At 50.4% G+C, this 15,724-nt stretch overlaps 1 protein-coding gene across 1 annotated transcript in view; it reads right to left on the minus strand.

Annotated features, from left to right (window-relative positions):
• Positions 1–5,407: 5,407 nt before the first annotated feature.
• The window catches only part of PRRX1 (paired related homeobox 1), a 43,348-nt gene continuing 33,031 nt past the window's right edge, over positions 5,408–15,724 (minus strand). The window contains exons 2-4 of the mRNA XM_030032398.2: positions 14,752–14,927; positions 13,951–14,132; positions 5,408–9,159 (exon numbers count right to left, since the gene is read on the minus strand). Coding sequence (XP_029888258.1) covers positions 9,021–9,159; positions 13,951–14,132; positions 14,752–14,927 — 497 coding nt within the window. The 3' untranslated portion in view covers positions 5,408–9,020. The remainder of the gene's footprint in view (positions 9,160–13,950; positions 14,133–14,751; positions 14,928–15,724) is intronic.

Genomic DNA, 15,724 nt, shown 5'->3' on the forward strand with positions numbered 1-15,724 from the left:
CTGTTCCCCAAGGGTCCCATGTCCATAAGACCCACACAGAGGAGGAAAAGATGGGACTGGCTTGGAAGAAACTCAGTTCGCAGCTCTACAGAAGGACCAGCCTCAGCTCAGCCATGTCAACCCACTTGTCCACTGAAGACTCCCCAGCACCGCTCCTCCAAAACCCATATCTACCTGCACCGCTACAACAGCCAGGCAGTTTTGTGGGGTGCAGTCCCACAGGCAAAGCACCTGCTGTGGGAGTCACCTCTTTCCACTGTGGGATGGACCTGGTTTGTTGCCCTGGTCAAACACATGCCTTTCTGGTCTGCACCGAGGAGCACTTCCCAGGTAGGATGGCTCTCACCTGAGCTTGCTCTCTTGTGGAAGAGGAAGAGACCCTTAGTCGTCTTCACACCCCTCACAGCAGGGGATGAAGCACACTCTGGAGCTGCATTAATCCTGCCTTCACTTCTAGTTTGACCGTAGTCCATGTGTGTTACCAGGCCAGTCCCAAATCTGCACATCTGCTGGAGGGAAAGCCACTGAGTTAGCTCAGCAGTCTTATGAGGACCCATCTCAGTTCATGGTGTGACCTTTCCTTTCCCAGGACGGGCTTTGCTGGGAGCACCCACCGTGCCAGCCCCATGGTGGGGATGGGCAGAGGGAGCAGTGGAAAATCCACATGTTCCACACTCACCTCGAGGAAATCTCACCACCTACCTCCTCTGCTCATCAGGGTTGGCCATGGAGGAACGCTCATCTCCTTCGCACATGGCTGCTTTTTGGGCAAGTGGGACTGGTCTCACTGCCCAGCCCTGGGGCAGCCCAGCCAGCAAAACGGGGTGCTTTGTGGTATCCCAAGATGTGTTTATAGGGTGACTAATTTTAGCACCTCCCATTCGCAAGGAGGGCTCCACCCGGCCCTGCGCTGAAACCACCTCTGGGCTGGAAAACAGCAGCTGTGAGACAACATCTGGCATCGCTCGGACAGGCAGAGGCAGGAAGCAAAGGAAAACAGCATCTGTCCGAGGCTGCTGAGGGACTCCAGCTAGACAGAGAGCAGAATTTGGCCAAGACACTGGAAAGAGTAACTCTAATCTTAAAAAAAGTTATTAAAAAAAAAAAAAAAAAGATGAGACATTATAAGATGCCGGTTGCCGTTTGTCATCCTTCAGCCTGCTGTTAACTCCCACTGTGCCTCTCCCTGCCATGACATGGAGATGTCAACCCCTCCTTCCTCAAAGTTGTTTGGACTTCATCTTCACAGCTGAAGACCTCGGTGTCCCATCCCAGCATTGTCCCTGGGACCCCAGTACATGGGCTGGGAGGCTGCAGGGGAGCACAGGGCAAGGTCCAGCCATCTCCTGGCTCCACTTTGATAGGGGACAGTCCCTTACTTTTCAACTTCATTTAAAAATCAACACCTGGCTCTTAAATGATGCAACAACTTTGCCAGGGTTCCCCCCACTCAGGGCACTCTGGTCCCAGCAGCCCCACAGATACACTCCTGCCCCACAGCAGGCACCACTGGGTGTGGATGAAGGTTTGGGCACAGCATGTAGTCCTCACCAGCCCCCAGAAAGTGACTGCTGGCCTCACTTCCCTCCCAGAGAGCATTTTTTGGTAAGACCCAACTTGTGAATGGCCTCAGGTGCACACCACATCCCTTAACTGTCTGCTGGTAGGAAATGCAGGTGCTCCAGGCTCGTGAAAGGAGCTGGGGTTTCCCTACTCCTCTATTCTGAATTTTGCTGTTTTGTGTGATTTCATCACATTTGCTGAGCAGGCAGAATCACACAGAATAACCCAGCTGGGCCCCACTTGGCTGAAAGAGAAGCTTTTTGTGCTAAGTCCCAAATCCAGGCTGGAGAGACCCAACCAAACTGCTGGGCAGCTGCTCCTGCTCACCTGGGATCTTGCTGCAGGGGCAGAAGCAGGGAAGGGTAAGCAGGAAAGCCCCCACAAGTAAACCCCCAGGCACAGAGACACCCTGGGGGCTTTCCACAAACAGGGGGATGTGTGTGAGGGGCAGCAGTTGCCCAACACATGGTGTCAGTTTAGGAGCCAGAGCTGGTTTTTAAGAGCAATAGCTATATTTCCATGGATGACTTTTGGACTACAGGGGTCCAAGTCACTCAAGCCCCTTTGAAAAGCTTTGCCCCAAAGCCTCAGGTATATGGAGTTTACAAATGAAAGCACAGATGGGGATTATTTAGGGGTAACCTGCCCATTTTTCTTAAGTAATAGCCAGCAAGAGAAAGCAGAGGCCCCAGGGAGCATGACTGAGCACTACCCTGGTGCCAGGGTGCCCAGCCCTGGCCACAGGCTCTAAATTTCTCCTCTTCCTCCCCAGAGCCATGCTCACACAACTGCAGATGAAGGGCTGAACAGCCTCCTGGACAGACAGCATCGGTCAAAAACCTATTTGGCACATTTATTGAGTGTTTTCCTACAATTGCAGAGCTCTATAGCTACACAACTTTTCTTCATTTCCCTGATGTTTTAAGCATCTTCCCCTTCCCCATCAGCATGGAGCAGAGAGGGAGGGCAGGGTTGTGGGTCAGCATCTGCCTTGGATAAAGCAACAACCTCTCCAAAACCTCAGGGCCAGCTCCAGCCCTCTGTTAGGCTGGAAAAGTTACATTCCCACTTCTCACAGCAGTCCAACCCCTCTGCACTTCCAGCCTCCCAGTCCCACCACCCCATCCCATCTAACATCCAACCCTACTGCAGGGGCGGTTTAGGCAATGCAGGTTTTTCCAGTGGGTCAGGAAACCCTCATCTGAGTTTAGGGTCACCTTTGGGCAGGGATTTTTTGTAAGTACCTGGAGCAGCTGGGCACTTCTTCATCTGCTTTGCAAGTCCCAGTCATCTCTGAGCCATAGTCAGCCTCTCCTTCCCTGCTGGGATCAAGAAAACCCTCCATGGGAATAGCCAGGATGTTTCCCTGGGATGGACAGGGAGTCTGGCAGACAGCTGCAGGGATGAACTGTACCACTTTGAAATATTCCTGGAAGCAGCGAGGGGTGCTGCAGAGAAAGCCAGGAGTGTGAAGGGCCCCCATGGCTTCACCTGGCAGCCCCTGACCCTTCCAGCACACTGCAAAGGGCAAGCTCGAAGCCATGCCGAAGTTTGGGGAAAGATGCGCTCCAGGCACCTGTGTTGCTCAAGGCTGGGAGAGGCTCTGTGCTGGGCACAGCTAGAGGAGCAGTGCCGGCAGGACTTCAGCTCCTGGCTTTCTAGGAGAGCCCATCCAGGTGGGTGCAAGCAGCAGCCACCGGTCAGAGAGCTGGACCTAGAAGGGACCAGCCATGCCGCTGCAAAGGGAGGTTTCCAGGGGCATGGTGCCATTTGGGATGGGCACCTCTTCTTCGGCATCACCCCAGCTGCTGGGGCTCAGGCTCCCCAAACAGAGAGAAAAACCATCCCCAGGAGACGATCAAGGACTTGCCCTAATGCAAGTCTCTTTCAGCATTCCCATGGCTGTTGGGATCTCACTGGAAGGAAACCTCAATCAAGAAGCCTCATGTTCAGCCCTTGCATCCACATGTTTGTCATTAAGACTTCCCACTTGAAAATTAATCTTACACCTGTTACAATCAGAGTAAAAGGGGCTGGATCTACTCCTAATCCCAAAGAGTGGCTGTGATGAAGATAAGCAGTGTCACTCCTTGTCAGTATGTATGGTCAGATGTTCAGGAGATACTGCAGAAGCAGCATGTGACAGCCTCCCCACATGCAGCTGCATACATTATACCCATATAGTATTCCCCACCGTGGCAGTAGATACCTAATTCATTTGGGCTTCATCTCTCTAGGAAAGTCATATCTGCTGCTTACTACTTGCTGACAAGGAGTGACACTGCTTATCTTCATCACAGCCACTCTTTGGGATTAGGAGTAGATCCAGCCCCTCACGCTGCTTCTGCCATAGCTTTTATTGGTCTTGCTAGGAAATCCAGGCCAAATTAGGAGCTGGAACTCCATGGGTTGGTAACTCCTAGTGCATTGGTGACTGGCAGCCATCAGGTGAGGAGCCACAGCACAGCAGTGCCAGGTGGGGAGATAGACACTTGCCCAAAGGATGCTCAGATGAGCCGGCTGCAGGTCTGGATGGACATCTGAGGCTTGGTTTAACTCAGTCCAAACCACTCCAGTCTCAAAATCAACTTGGAAGCTATGCTATTTGCAAGTCTACTTCTTTTGGCAACCAAGAAACAAGTGAGAGTGATATTATTTCAGCTTCAGAGGGGTGAATAATCAGTTTTGCAAGGAATGCAAGCTTGGCTGACTGCTGAGAGCTTTGCAGAGATACCCATCTCCCCTTAACGGGGGCTCCATGTGGGCTGGGCTGCTGCAATTTAACTGCCTCTTGCGTTCAGCCTGGTTAACAACCCTAGCACACACTGCCCACGGAGGGTCAAAAGCCAGATCAGCAGGGAAACTGGAGGCCAACCCAGACACGCTCCAGATTCCCAACATTTGGCTCAAATCTGAATGAATCACTTACAGACCAAGAAGGGAAGTTGCAGAAACCCACCAGCCCCAGACCCCCAGCCTCTCACCCTCCACCCCCCACCCCCAACAACAGCTCCCAGCAGAGACCTGCTCTCTGAATCACAACTCACCAGCTCCAGCCCAGCTTGGTATTTTCCCCTGGCAAAAGCTTTTTGTCAGCACCTCCCCCATCCCTACTTTAATAGCCTGCACCAATTAGCCCTCATTAGCCTCTGAGCTCCTTCTGAACATCTCCTGCTTTGCAGTGGAGCATTTTCCCTACTGAGCCCGTCTCTTTTTGCTCCCTGCACAGGTGACGGGACTCAACCCTTTTCCTCTCATTTGTGGCTTTCCCTCCCCCCGTCCTTCCCTGCTGCTCACCCACCCCCAGTACCCAGCCCTCCCTCCCCTCTCTTCTCTGAACAGAGACCCCCCTGCACCCCTCCTGCCCCACTTTCAGCCCCATGCTGGTGTCTCCCCAGCCCGATGGGGTGTAGGGAGCTGGGGGCAAAGCCAGGGGTGTGTCTTGCCTCTTCCTGAAAACCATCTCTTTTAGGAGAAGTCTTTGTGGATGCTTCCTGCCTTAATGCTCCTGCTGAACTCGTCTGCAGTTGCTTACGTTGACAGAAGGATCCTGTGGTTCAGGCAGGGGTCTCGACACAGTGTCCGTCCCTGCCTGGCTCACTGGCTAGCTTGCACAGCGCATGCTGCAAAAGGGTCCTCATCTCCACTGGGGTCTCTCTGCAGTTCCCCGAACGGCTGCATGGTGTCCCCAGGATACGCCGGCTGGGCAGGCAGCCCCAAGCCCAGCTCTGCTGGCCCCAGTCCCCCCGTCCCCCCACGCAAGGCTCCAGCATGTTCCCAGTCCCAGCCAACGCTGTACGACACCTCAGGGCAGCAACACACAAAACATATGTGGCAGCTTATAGAAAGGATTGGGGAGTCTTTCCCCCCTTTTATTGAAAATGATAATTTCTATTCTAGTACAAACACTGTACATTTTACATCACAAAGCAAGAGATAATTTACAGGATACACTTCCATCTGGGAATCCTTCCTGTGGCTTCACGCGTCAAGCTCCACCAGCCTCATCAATCATCCATCCCTGTCATGCTCAAAAATCCCACTTAGAGGGAATCAGCCACCTATTTCTGCGTCAAGAAAGGGGGGGCCTGAGAAAACAGCACTCGTACAGAGCAGGCGAGAGGAATGTGCCTCAAGACCATCTTCTCCCCTGAATGGTACCCAAACTTAGTGATAACCGGGGTAACCATGGCAACTTCCTAGAGCTGCAACCAAAAGTCTACTAAAAGCCTGGAGAACTCCGTGCTTTCAGGACACGGCCCTTAATTTGCACATATATTTACATGGTTCAGTAAAATACAGATTAAACATACATGATCACAAAATTTCGCTTTGGCTCGATAGACAACTAGAAACTGCCTGTCGGCTGAGGTCATCATCAATTAAGAAACAAACAACAAAACCCATCCATTCATCCAGCTGCACTGTTTAGCAAATCCATGTAAATGAAGCAATACTGTCTCAGATGCTCTGGTTTACATCTTGATGTTGCCTAGCTCAAAGGTGATGTAAAGGTCTCATCTGGACTGACAACAGCCCAGTCAGCTGTGATGGCATCCCCAACCAAGCAGCCCAACCCAAGGCAAGACCCAACTAAAACTGGAAGTACAAAAGCTCACACAACCTTCCCGCAGGAGCAGCCCCATGCAAGTCAATTCAATTCCTCACACAAATGAAGTGAGGAGGGTGAACAAGGGTTTGCACAGGGATTTATGTGAGCCCCTTCATGTAAACATCACAGCGTGGTGGTAGGGATGGTAATCTCAGTCCACAGATGGGTAATGGGGTACCAGGAGCTTCATGCTCTCTGATCTGTCTCCTTGCTAACTTCAGAAATAGGTGCCCACACACAGACACCAAAGCAAGTTGCTCAAGGTGATTCTTCTACTGCAGAAAATGTGCGCAGAGACTAGGGGAAAGCCACAGGCCACCACGATGCTGAGGGAAGCAGCTGAAACCTCCAGGGTGGACACTCGGGCAGCCTCAGGCCACCACAGGGGAGTTCGTTCAGGCTGCTGTCACTGTGGGGGTGTTGGTGGATTGCGGAGGAGGGCAGCAAGGCAAGGAGAGGGGAGAACGCCAGGCTAAGGCACTCAACAACTGGTTCAACCTCTTGAGTAACGTTACATTGGACCGGGTCCTTTTTCTTTCTGATCGTGCAGGACATGTTCTTCAATAGTTTCTCCGTTTGTGTAGGCACAGGAAACAAGAGTGAGTTTCTAAGTGAAGGCTGAGATCACTTGGCTCTAGGAGCTGGAACCACACTACTCATGATAGAAATATTTTGGTTTAGAGACGTTTAGCTTCTCCAGACTACAGAAGGAAAGGCCAAAAACAGGGGATCAAACAGAACATTATGGATTTCTTAAAATGCAGTGCTTGTCCAGCCTCACTTCCCCTGCTGGTGTTCTGTCTGCAAGCGTAATCTGTGACTTCTAGCTTTTTGTCCTGATCACAGTTAGATTATTTTTTTTTCCTCAAAAATATCCATACAGGGAGAAAAAAAATTCCAGCAGCAACACACACAATCACGAGCACAACTTACACCAGTTTGGATTGGGGGCTTTTTTCCCAGTGTTAGCTCAAATACTTTGGCTGGATTTCCATTCATCCTCTGCCAGTTTAATTTTCACCTTCACTTTAAAGAGATTTATTTCTCATTTCCTGCAACATGCTGTTTTAGACTATCAAAGCCCACTGTCAGACACCTACATATGCCCAGCATGTCTGCAGCAAACCCCAGGATGGAGACCTAAGCCACTCTACCAGAAGTATCCCTCATGATTGAGCTTCATTCTCCTTCCCATATGGTCCAGCCTGGACCATGGAGTAGCTCTGCTACCTTCAGTGGGACTATTCCATGGCAAAGTCCCACTCAGTTTGGGCAGGTCTCCTGCACAAAGGACTATTTGCCATAAATAAGCGCCCTCCTCCCCCCAAATCTGAAAGAGGCAGGCATCACCAGCAACATGAAAGATCCTAATTTCCTCAGGATGCTTGCATGGAAGAAACCTCTTTTGGGTTGCATCTCCTCTACTCTTCATGGAGAGATCAGGTGCTAATTAGCTCTCCAGATCCCAGAGGAAGGAGAGCAGCTAGGGAGAGCAAAGGAGAGTGGTTAAGGCTACGGGACAAGTGTCATTGGGCAATGTATGGGAACTGGGGGGAGATATGGTCTTCATGTGGGATCCTCCCTGCTGAGACATCACCTGTCCTCAGAGGGGCTGGCAGAGACTTTCCATGGGGATGTCCTTGCGTGTCCCCAAGAGCCACATGAACCTATCTGACTGGAGAGGAGATCCTCAGCTTATCCTATGAAGCTGCAAATGCCCATGGGGAAAACCTGCAAAGAAGCATGGCTCCCTCCAGCACCACTTCTTTGGGGTTTCTCATGGGAAGACGTGAGCTGGCCATTTCGAGCGCTGCCCGAGGCTACCGGGAAGAGCTCTGACAAGGGTGAGAGAGGCTGCGGCTGGAATTCCAATGCACGGCTCCAGGAACCTGGATGCAGCACAAACATCCCAAACATTTTCAATGGATTTTATTTTGTTTAATAAAAAACACCAACCAAGCTTGCATGTATATCTTATATATATAAATATATACAGTATATATAAAACAAATGCATCTGGACAACACCTTTCCCTGTGGCGCAAACTGTAAGGCATAGAAAGGAGTGTCCTAACAGTCCTATTCTTGGCACTACAGAGCGATCCCCCCACTACGCCTCCCCGGCTCACACACCCACGTTGGCTTTTCTCTCTTTGTTGGCTTTTTGAGACAGCAGTGCTGGGAATACTCAGGAAAGCCATGAAGCGCTGCGAAGCCCAAGAAGGTCCTCCTCATGTCTCAGACTGGTCCAGGCAACCCAGACAAGATGACCCCGTCTTGTTGCACTGTTGGGCTTCTCCAGACTAACGGTAATGGCGCTGCCTCTGTGGCACAAGGGACTGGAGGGATGAAGGGTCAGGTGGATACAACAGAAAGTGGTGACCAAACCTTCTTCTTCTAGGGTGAGCTGGGGCAGGGGGGAAGAGGAGCAAGCTTTGCATCTCAGCGTGATGGTGGGTGGGACATGTCCACGGGCTGAGATCAGCAGAGGTTTCTTTTTGCAGTCCCATACAAAAATGGAAACCAACAAGGGTGAGACTGTCCTTTACTGAAGAAGCTCGTAGTATATTGAGCAGAAGCAATAAACCTGACAATAACAAGAAAAAAAAATGGTGGCATTATCCCAAAAGGAAGGAGGAACCTTGTCACTCATGAGCGTTTCAGTTTGCTCCCAGTTTGGTCCCCACGCTCAGTTCTGGGTTAAGGTTGGCTTTTTTTCTTCTTTTTTTCTTTTTTTTGTGTTTTTTTTGTTTGGATTTTTTTTTTTTCTTTCAGCACAAACAAGTTGCGAAGCAGGACGGGTGCTGTTGTATTTTCTCCTTCTGCAAGGCAGCTGCCTCCAGTCGTTAATTGACTGTGGGCACTTGATTCCTCTGTAAACTATATTCCTTTGCCTTCAGTCTCAGGTTGGCAATACTGTTGGCCATATTCATGCCCTGCGCTGGGCTGGCATTGGTACACGTAGCGGAGTAGGTGGCCATGGCGCTGTGGGATGGAAAGAGAGAAACATCACGTCAGACATGGTCTTGCAGAGAGCAGATGCGCACCACGGAGAGGTTAAACCCTGGGGTTTCAATACCTGCGTGACGTATTTCTTACGTAAGCAGGGAACAATCACTACTTTTTATGTAACACCCCTGTAAATCTCCCTGCTGCAGTTCACTTACCCAGGGACAGCCAACACCAAAGCTGGTTGAAGTCAACAGGAAAATTTCCATTTCCTATTTTCTAACCCAAAAGGTTTACAATGAGGTCAGGGTGCTGAGCCTGCCAGTTAGACCATTGTCTTTAAAAGTATTCCCACTGGAAGCAATGTCTTTTTGATGAGAGCAATTGCTGGTTTTATTGCCTGTGAAATCATGTAACTTCTGAAACACATTTTACATTAAAGAAACACTCTGGGAAAAACCCATTTCAACAGTTGTGATGCTTTTTGGTTTCAGCCTTTTGGAATGAAAATTTCCACATTTTTCCCTCAAAACTTCAGCTGATCATAAAGAGCATGCCTTAAAGGCTGAGGGGAAAAAAAACCCCCAAACATTTTTTCTCCCTTCAAATCATGACTATTCATGAAAAACATTACTTTTGACAGCAGAGGCTGAACAAAGATCTCCGAGTCCTTTCTTATCCTACCAAAAATTTGCAAATCTGCTTTCCAGACCACTAGAAAACGTGTTTAACCCATGCGTCCCAGGTTTCTGTGAAAAGCAACCCCTCACCCCAAAAACCAGCAAACTACCTGTTGCATTTCCTGTACGTGGGTCCACGGATCAAATCCAGTTGAAAAACACTGAGTGAACTAGAGATACCCATTTAACTCAGCCAGCACGTTCAGGAGGAAACCACAAATGGTCTCCTGGAGGCAAGCTCAGGTCTGGTGCTGACCCCTTCCATCTGCCTGCCCGGGTGGCTCATGTCTGAGGCTCTGGGAAACACTATCCTCCATCCACAGCCCCAAAAAGAAGACAGCTTGGTTTTTTCCTTTTTTCTTTTCCTTTTTCTTTCTTTTTTTTTTAAATTTCTTCCAGCACTGACCTCCACAACTAGAAGAGCCTTTGCAACAGCAAATCTCCCTTGAGGGAAGTGGGCATTTCCTGCACAAACAGATCCAGGCCATGGGCATGCATGCTCGCCTCAAAGTGCTGGTGGCATCTGTGACTTCGTCGGGCAGAGCTGACCTGCCAGGAGTTTAAATGCAATCCAGTGCTGTCTGAATGCTCAGCCTCCAGGAGATCCAGACCAGGTAATACTAGTAGGTCCCATTCCATTCCAAATGACTTCTCTTTCTCACTTTAAAATCAGGGACAAGAACTTCTTCAGGGAACAACTGTCATCTTTGCATCAGGACCAGTGGAAACACAACAGCTTACACCCATGGAAAGGACAGGTAAGTCCCATAGATATAAAGCTGCTTACACCCATCCAAGCACCGAAAACTCCCTCCAGGAGAGCAAACATTCAGGGCACTTTGAGAGTCTCTAACAGCTACTGGAAGGGCATGGGGGATGGACATTAAAATACACACATCAAAATACAGGCTCGACTCTGGCCAACTCAGGGTGCATCAGCTGCATTTCGCTGGTGTCCAGGGCACGATGGATCGGCGTGTCTTGAGCCTTCCCCAGCCGGCTGCGCACCCCCTCAGTTCCCTCTCCATAGCTGGGTTGGTGACTTTACCCTCTCCTTCCCCATAAGTCAGCAGCAATGTGAGACGCCAAGTGCTGCCTGCAGAGGCACTGCAAAGTTTCACAAGGTGTATAGCTGGTGGCTACTTAAGCACCCATTCCTACCTGCTTCCACAGGGTGCATCTCCCCCATGTTTTTGTGCTGGAAGAAATTAGAAGAGCCTCAAGGATACTCTAGATTAGATAAAATAGGAATTTTCAGTCTTGGGTGTAAACTGTCCCCATTCAAAATCAGACTGCTGCCCAAGTCTGGTCTAAAAGTCCAGGGAGCCTCCTGCTCTCAGCTCCCCAGAGGTGTGGGGAAAATTACTGTTGCCCAGTGAAATCTCTGCTAAACCAAAAATCTCCAGAAATACTCTCTTTTAGCAAGTTATTCCACAAGGAGCAGCATGCAAGAAGGCTGTCTCCAAACATCGGTATAGCTTGAGGGTTGCTCCAGAGACCGTCCAGGGTCTAGTAAGTGTTGAAGTCACCCTGCTGCCCCCTCCCTCCACCCCGTTCAGGCACAGAACGGGTCTCCTTCCTCTACTCAGCTGCCTGCTTTCATGAAACACAGAGGAACATCATGTTTCTGAGGCCTAAAATCCTTCTTTCAAATATGGTTTTCAATGGCCCATGGAGTCAAAGGTTGTTAGAGTGGGAAGTACAGGCTGACAGCACGACTGCTAGTCTTGTTTTCTTAGGAACCTATGCTAAAAAATGTCTAAGCAAAACATTTCAACTTCAAAAAAATAATAGCATCTACTTGACTATCCACGTGACACTGATCTGCAAATAGCTTTGGTTGACCTGTGGCTGAATGTATTTGGAGAATAAACACACTGATTGAAAACTTTCCCCAGATCTAAGAGTAGAAACAGCACCGGCCACACAGCTCTCAGCCCTGCTCTCAGCCCTCTCCCGGACTAGCCATTTATCAGGGGCTGGTACAGCAGCGCTGAGGAGATGGGGAGGGGGGCAGAGGGCCATGCAAACACTCTGCATGGCTGTTTTTCACCAAGTGTCCAGTACTTTAATAACCCTACTCAGTTCAAAGCTTTAATGAGGCTGTGACAACCTGGCCCAGGTGCCCATTAAGATGACTGCCACTGCTAAGAGATGACCAGTAGGATTAGAAAGCCTGGGGAGCGTACAGTGTCTGAGGGTCCTAACTGCCCCACATTGTGAAAACCAGCTGCTCTGCTCCTCTGCCAATGCCTCCTACCCCTCTGCAGGTCAGTGGGAGGGTGACAGTCCATCCTGGTTTGGCATGGCAGCCAGCAGGGACGGTATAAGCCGCAAATGCCTTTGCTGAAACATCTTGGCTTAAGACAAGGGGAAGAAGGTATCAAGACAGTGAGGATGCGTCTTTGCACCATGGAAAGGCACATCCAAGTCTGGACTTCAGGGGGAGAAAAACCATCCCTAAAGCTTTCCTTTCTCCCTTGCTCTCCTCATCCGCACATCCCAGATGCCTTGGGCTTCTTGTTGCCCAGGGTGGCCCCAGACAGCCCTTCCCAGTGTGCCCCTGGAAGTTACCTTTGCAGGGTCTTCTCCTAGTAGCCGTTATGAAGCCCCTCGTGTAAACAACATCTTGGGAGGGACGATCTATTTTTAAAAGTGTGAGAGGTAGAAATAAGCCACGAGTGTTCAGTAGGGATCTGGTACTGTAACCAGAGCAGTCTCAGTGGGGTGGGGAAGGACCTCTGCTTCTTTCTCTCCCCTGAACTCACCACCCAGACTCCTCCCTATGATGCTACACCAAGGAGCACTTCACAGAGAGAAAGCCTTAACCCCAAAAGGGAGATTTTGCCAGACAGCAGTCCTCAGATAAAATCCAAAGGATAAGGGCCATCTCTAAGACCAAACTGGTGGTCATCAAAAGCATCATTTCAGTGCCTGAAGTGGGTGAACCTATGACTTGTTCTTCTGGAGCTACAGGGTGGATGAGGAGGACCCCATGGCACTGAAGCAACAAACTATCAGGAAAGCCACGTGTTTGCAGACCTAACTATGCAAACAATGTTTGGGTGCAAGAAGGGGGTCAAGGTGACTGAGGGAGAGAGGTCCTTGGCATGGTGTGGCTCCCAGAAGCCAGTGAGAAGCTGGCTGCGACCAAGCCAGATGAACAGGAAGAAATCCAGCCAAAGGCTCCAAGGTCCTGACCAACAATGAAGCCACTGTGCTAAGAAACACCCACCAACCTCATTTTTAACTGCCTACAAGCCAGCTGGCTCCCCACAAACCAATACATCCTGTGGATCTTGCGTCCACACCCAGTTCCTGCTGGGCTGTGGATGGCATGGAGGAGGACAGGGAGGCGTGTGACATGCATGGACATCACAGATCCTTTGAGCAGATTGGGGCTGCCACATCTGCACTTCTTTCCTGCCACCCCTTAAGCAGCACTGGCCACAGGAGGTGGACATTGAACACCAGTCTGCCACCCAGAGACACCTGGTCCTTACTGCGGGCAAACCACAGCACAGCACAACAGCACAGCTTGTGCACACACGCTTGTGCTCTAGCAACTAGAAGGAAATTGCTCACCGGTTCAGTGCTGACCACTGAGGGGAGGATTGGGAGCAACATGGAGTGAGTTCACAGCCCTTCCTTGCATCCCAACCAGTGACTGCCATGGGACAGCCACAGAACTCCCTCTTCTGGCCACTGTGTGGTGGCTGAACCTCCCCAAGTGCTCTGCCATCACCTCCCCTGGATCTTTCCCCACGGAAAGGTTTCTTCCTTGCTTTAAACTGGATGCACTAGGGAAGTGAGTGCAACCCCTTCTGTTTCCATGTATTTCTACCTGATCCTCTTTCAAAACTTCCTGAATTGCAGAGAGACACCACCAAAAAGAAGCTGTAACCTCCCATGGAGCCAGCTGCCAGAAAGCCACAATGATCCTGAACCAAGCCCACCTTGCAAGCCTGGCAGTGAGATGGGGTGGGATGGGAACAGGTAAGGAAAACCAGTGGGGTGGTCAAACTGCTGTATCCTCCAGTTGTCCCACGCGAATATGAACAGCCCATTAGAGCTGTCTGAGGGCCACTCTCAGGCTGCTCTATACTATACCAGAAACTGGTCAGCCCCAGGGAGGTTATTGACTCACCTGTAAGGCGAGGCGGTACCCCAGGAGAGATAGTCGGTGGGTCTCGGAGCTGGGCGAGGTACTATGGGCTGCTCCACGGCGGTCACGTCCCCTGAGTAGGATTTAAGCAGAGAGGCATTCTTGCTGGCCAGCATCGCCCTCTCGTTCCGGCGAAACTTGGCTCTCCGGTTCTGGAACCACACCTGGGATGGGAAGCACACAGACCCACCAACCATCACAACCAGCTCTGCTGCAACACTCTCCCTTTCACCACACCACCTCTGCCCTGCTGGGCAAGACAGGACTCTGTAAAATCAGGCTGCTTTAGCATGCCTGTCACTGGAAACTCTCATGACAAGACAATCTTTATGTCTGCCCTGATAAAGCCCTCGTGTGAGGAACTGGCTCAGTGAGGTCCCCATGGGACCAGGTCTGTCTAGTGCTGTAGGCAGCAAGGTCTGGGAGTGCTGTACAACACATCAAGTTCCATGGTCTCCTTTGACTTTCAGAAGGTGCAGACTTGCAAGCTAAGGGCTGAGCAGCTCAGGATAATGTGAGCAGCCTGAACACAGGACATCCAACATCTTGGCCTTGGACGAACCATATGAACACATGGAACTGGGAAGGTGGTAAGTATGGTGACAGATCAGGCCTGGCAGTCCTCCTCAATGCACGGCACACTTGAGACTGCAGTACAGCATGACCCAGAAGCCTGGTGACCCTAGTGTGCCACGCAGACCTTGAGGATTTCTGCTGCCGTACTGGAATGGCCTGATGACCCCCCCAGGTGAGGTGTGCCTGGATACAAGCTGTGGTGGTTACCTGAACTCTGGCTTCAGTGAGGTTGACTCTGCGTGCAAGGTCTTCCCGTACAAAGGCATCGGGGTAGTGTGTCCTCTCAAAGACCCTCTCTAATGCCTGGAGCTGGCTGCTGTTGAAGGTAGTCCTGTTCCTTCTCTGCTTTCTTTTCTTCTTCTCTTCTGAGTTCAGCTGATCATCTAGGAAAGACAACTGGAGATGTGAAAGGCTAGAAAGCTAAGAGCCCACAGCAATGGGGTGAATAACCTCAATGGTTTCAAATTGGAAATAGCTTAGGAAGAGGCTTGCACAATTTCAACACTACACCTTAACCACGCCTTGTTAGTCCCCATGTAAAAAGGAAGTGGAAAGCACACTGACCCCAAGCATTTATTTCCCAGCTCAACTGCGTAAGACTTGTACCAGCTCTCTCAAGCTACCCCATGCCTCAGCTTCCTTACCTCTAAAAAGAAACAAAAAAGTCCAAAATGCATGTCCCCATTCCTGGCAATCCAGGCTTTTCTGACCATAAAGAATCATGAACCCCTGTTTTCTTGGCTTCAAATTTCCAGGGCCCATCCTCACAGCCCTCTGGGGTGAGCACGAGTCCTGTGCCAGCTCTTACTGACTGTGAGAAGGTGTGCCCGTCTCTAAGTAAGAAAAGCTCAAGGAAACGGCTATTACTCTGGGCTTGACTACAGCCAAGGTAATGCTGTTCTCTGTATGTAGCTCTATTTGGCTTAAATGAGAACTGTATTCTCTTACTCTTCCCACATCCAGACCGAGAGGCGTCAATTTGGGCAGAGATGGGGAGCTGTGAACAAAGAGGTGTCAGACAGTGGAAATGAAGCATGACTGATATGGGCCTGAGCAAGAGACAAGCACAAAAGCCAGTTTCACTTGTGTGCTTGCAAGCCAAGGACATGGAAATACAGTCAGACAGACATGGATTGCATTGCAATTGGGAAGCAAAAACCCAGTAAGAGAGAGACTGAGC

Source organism: Aquila chrysaetos, chromosome 12 (genome assembly GCF_900496995.4).
Source record: "Aquila chrysaetos chrysaetos chromosome 12, bAquChr1.4, whole genome shotgun sequence".
In the NCBI taxonomy this organism is placed as follows: Eukaryota; Metazoa; Chordata; class Aves; order Accipitriformes; family Accipitridae; genus Aquila; species Aquila chrysaetos.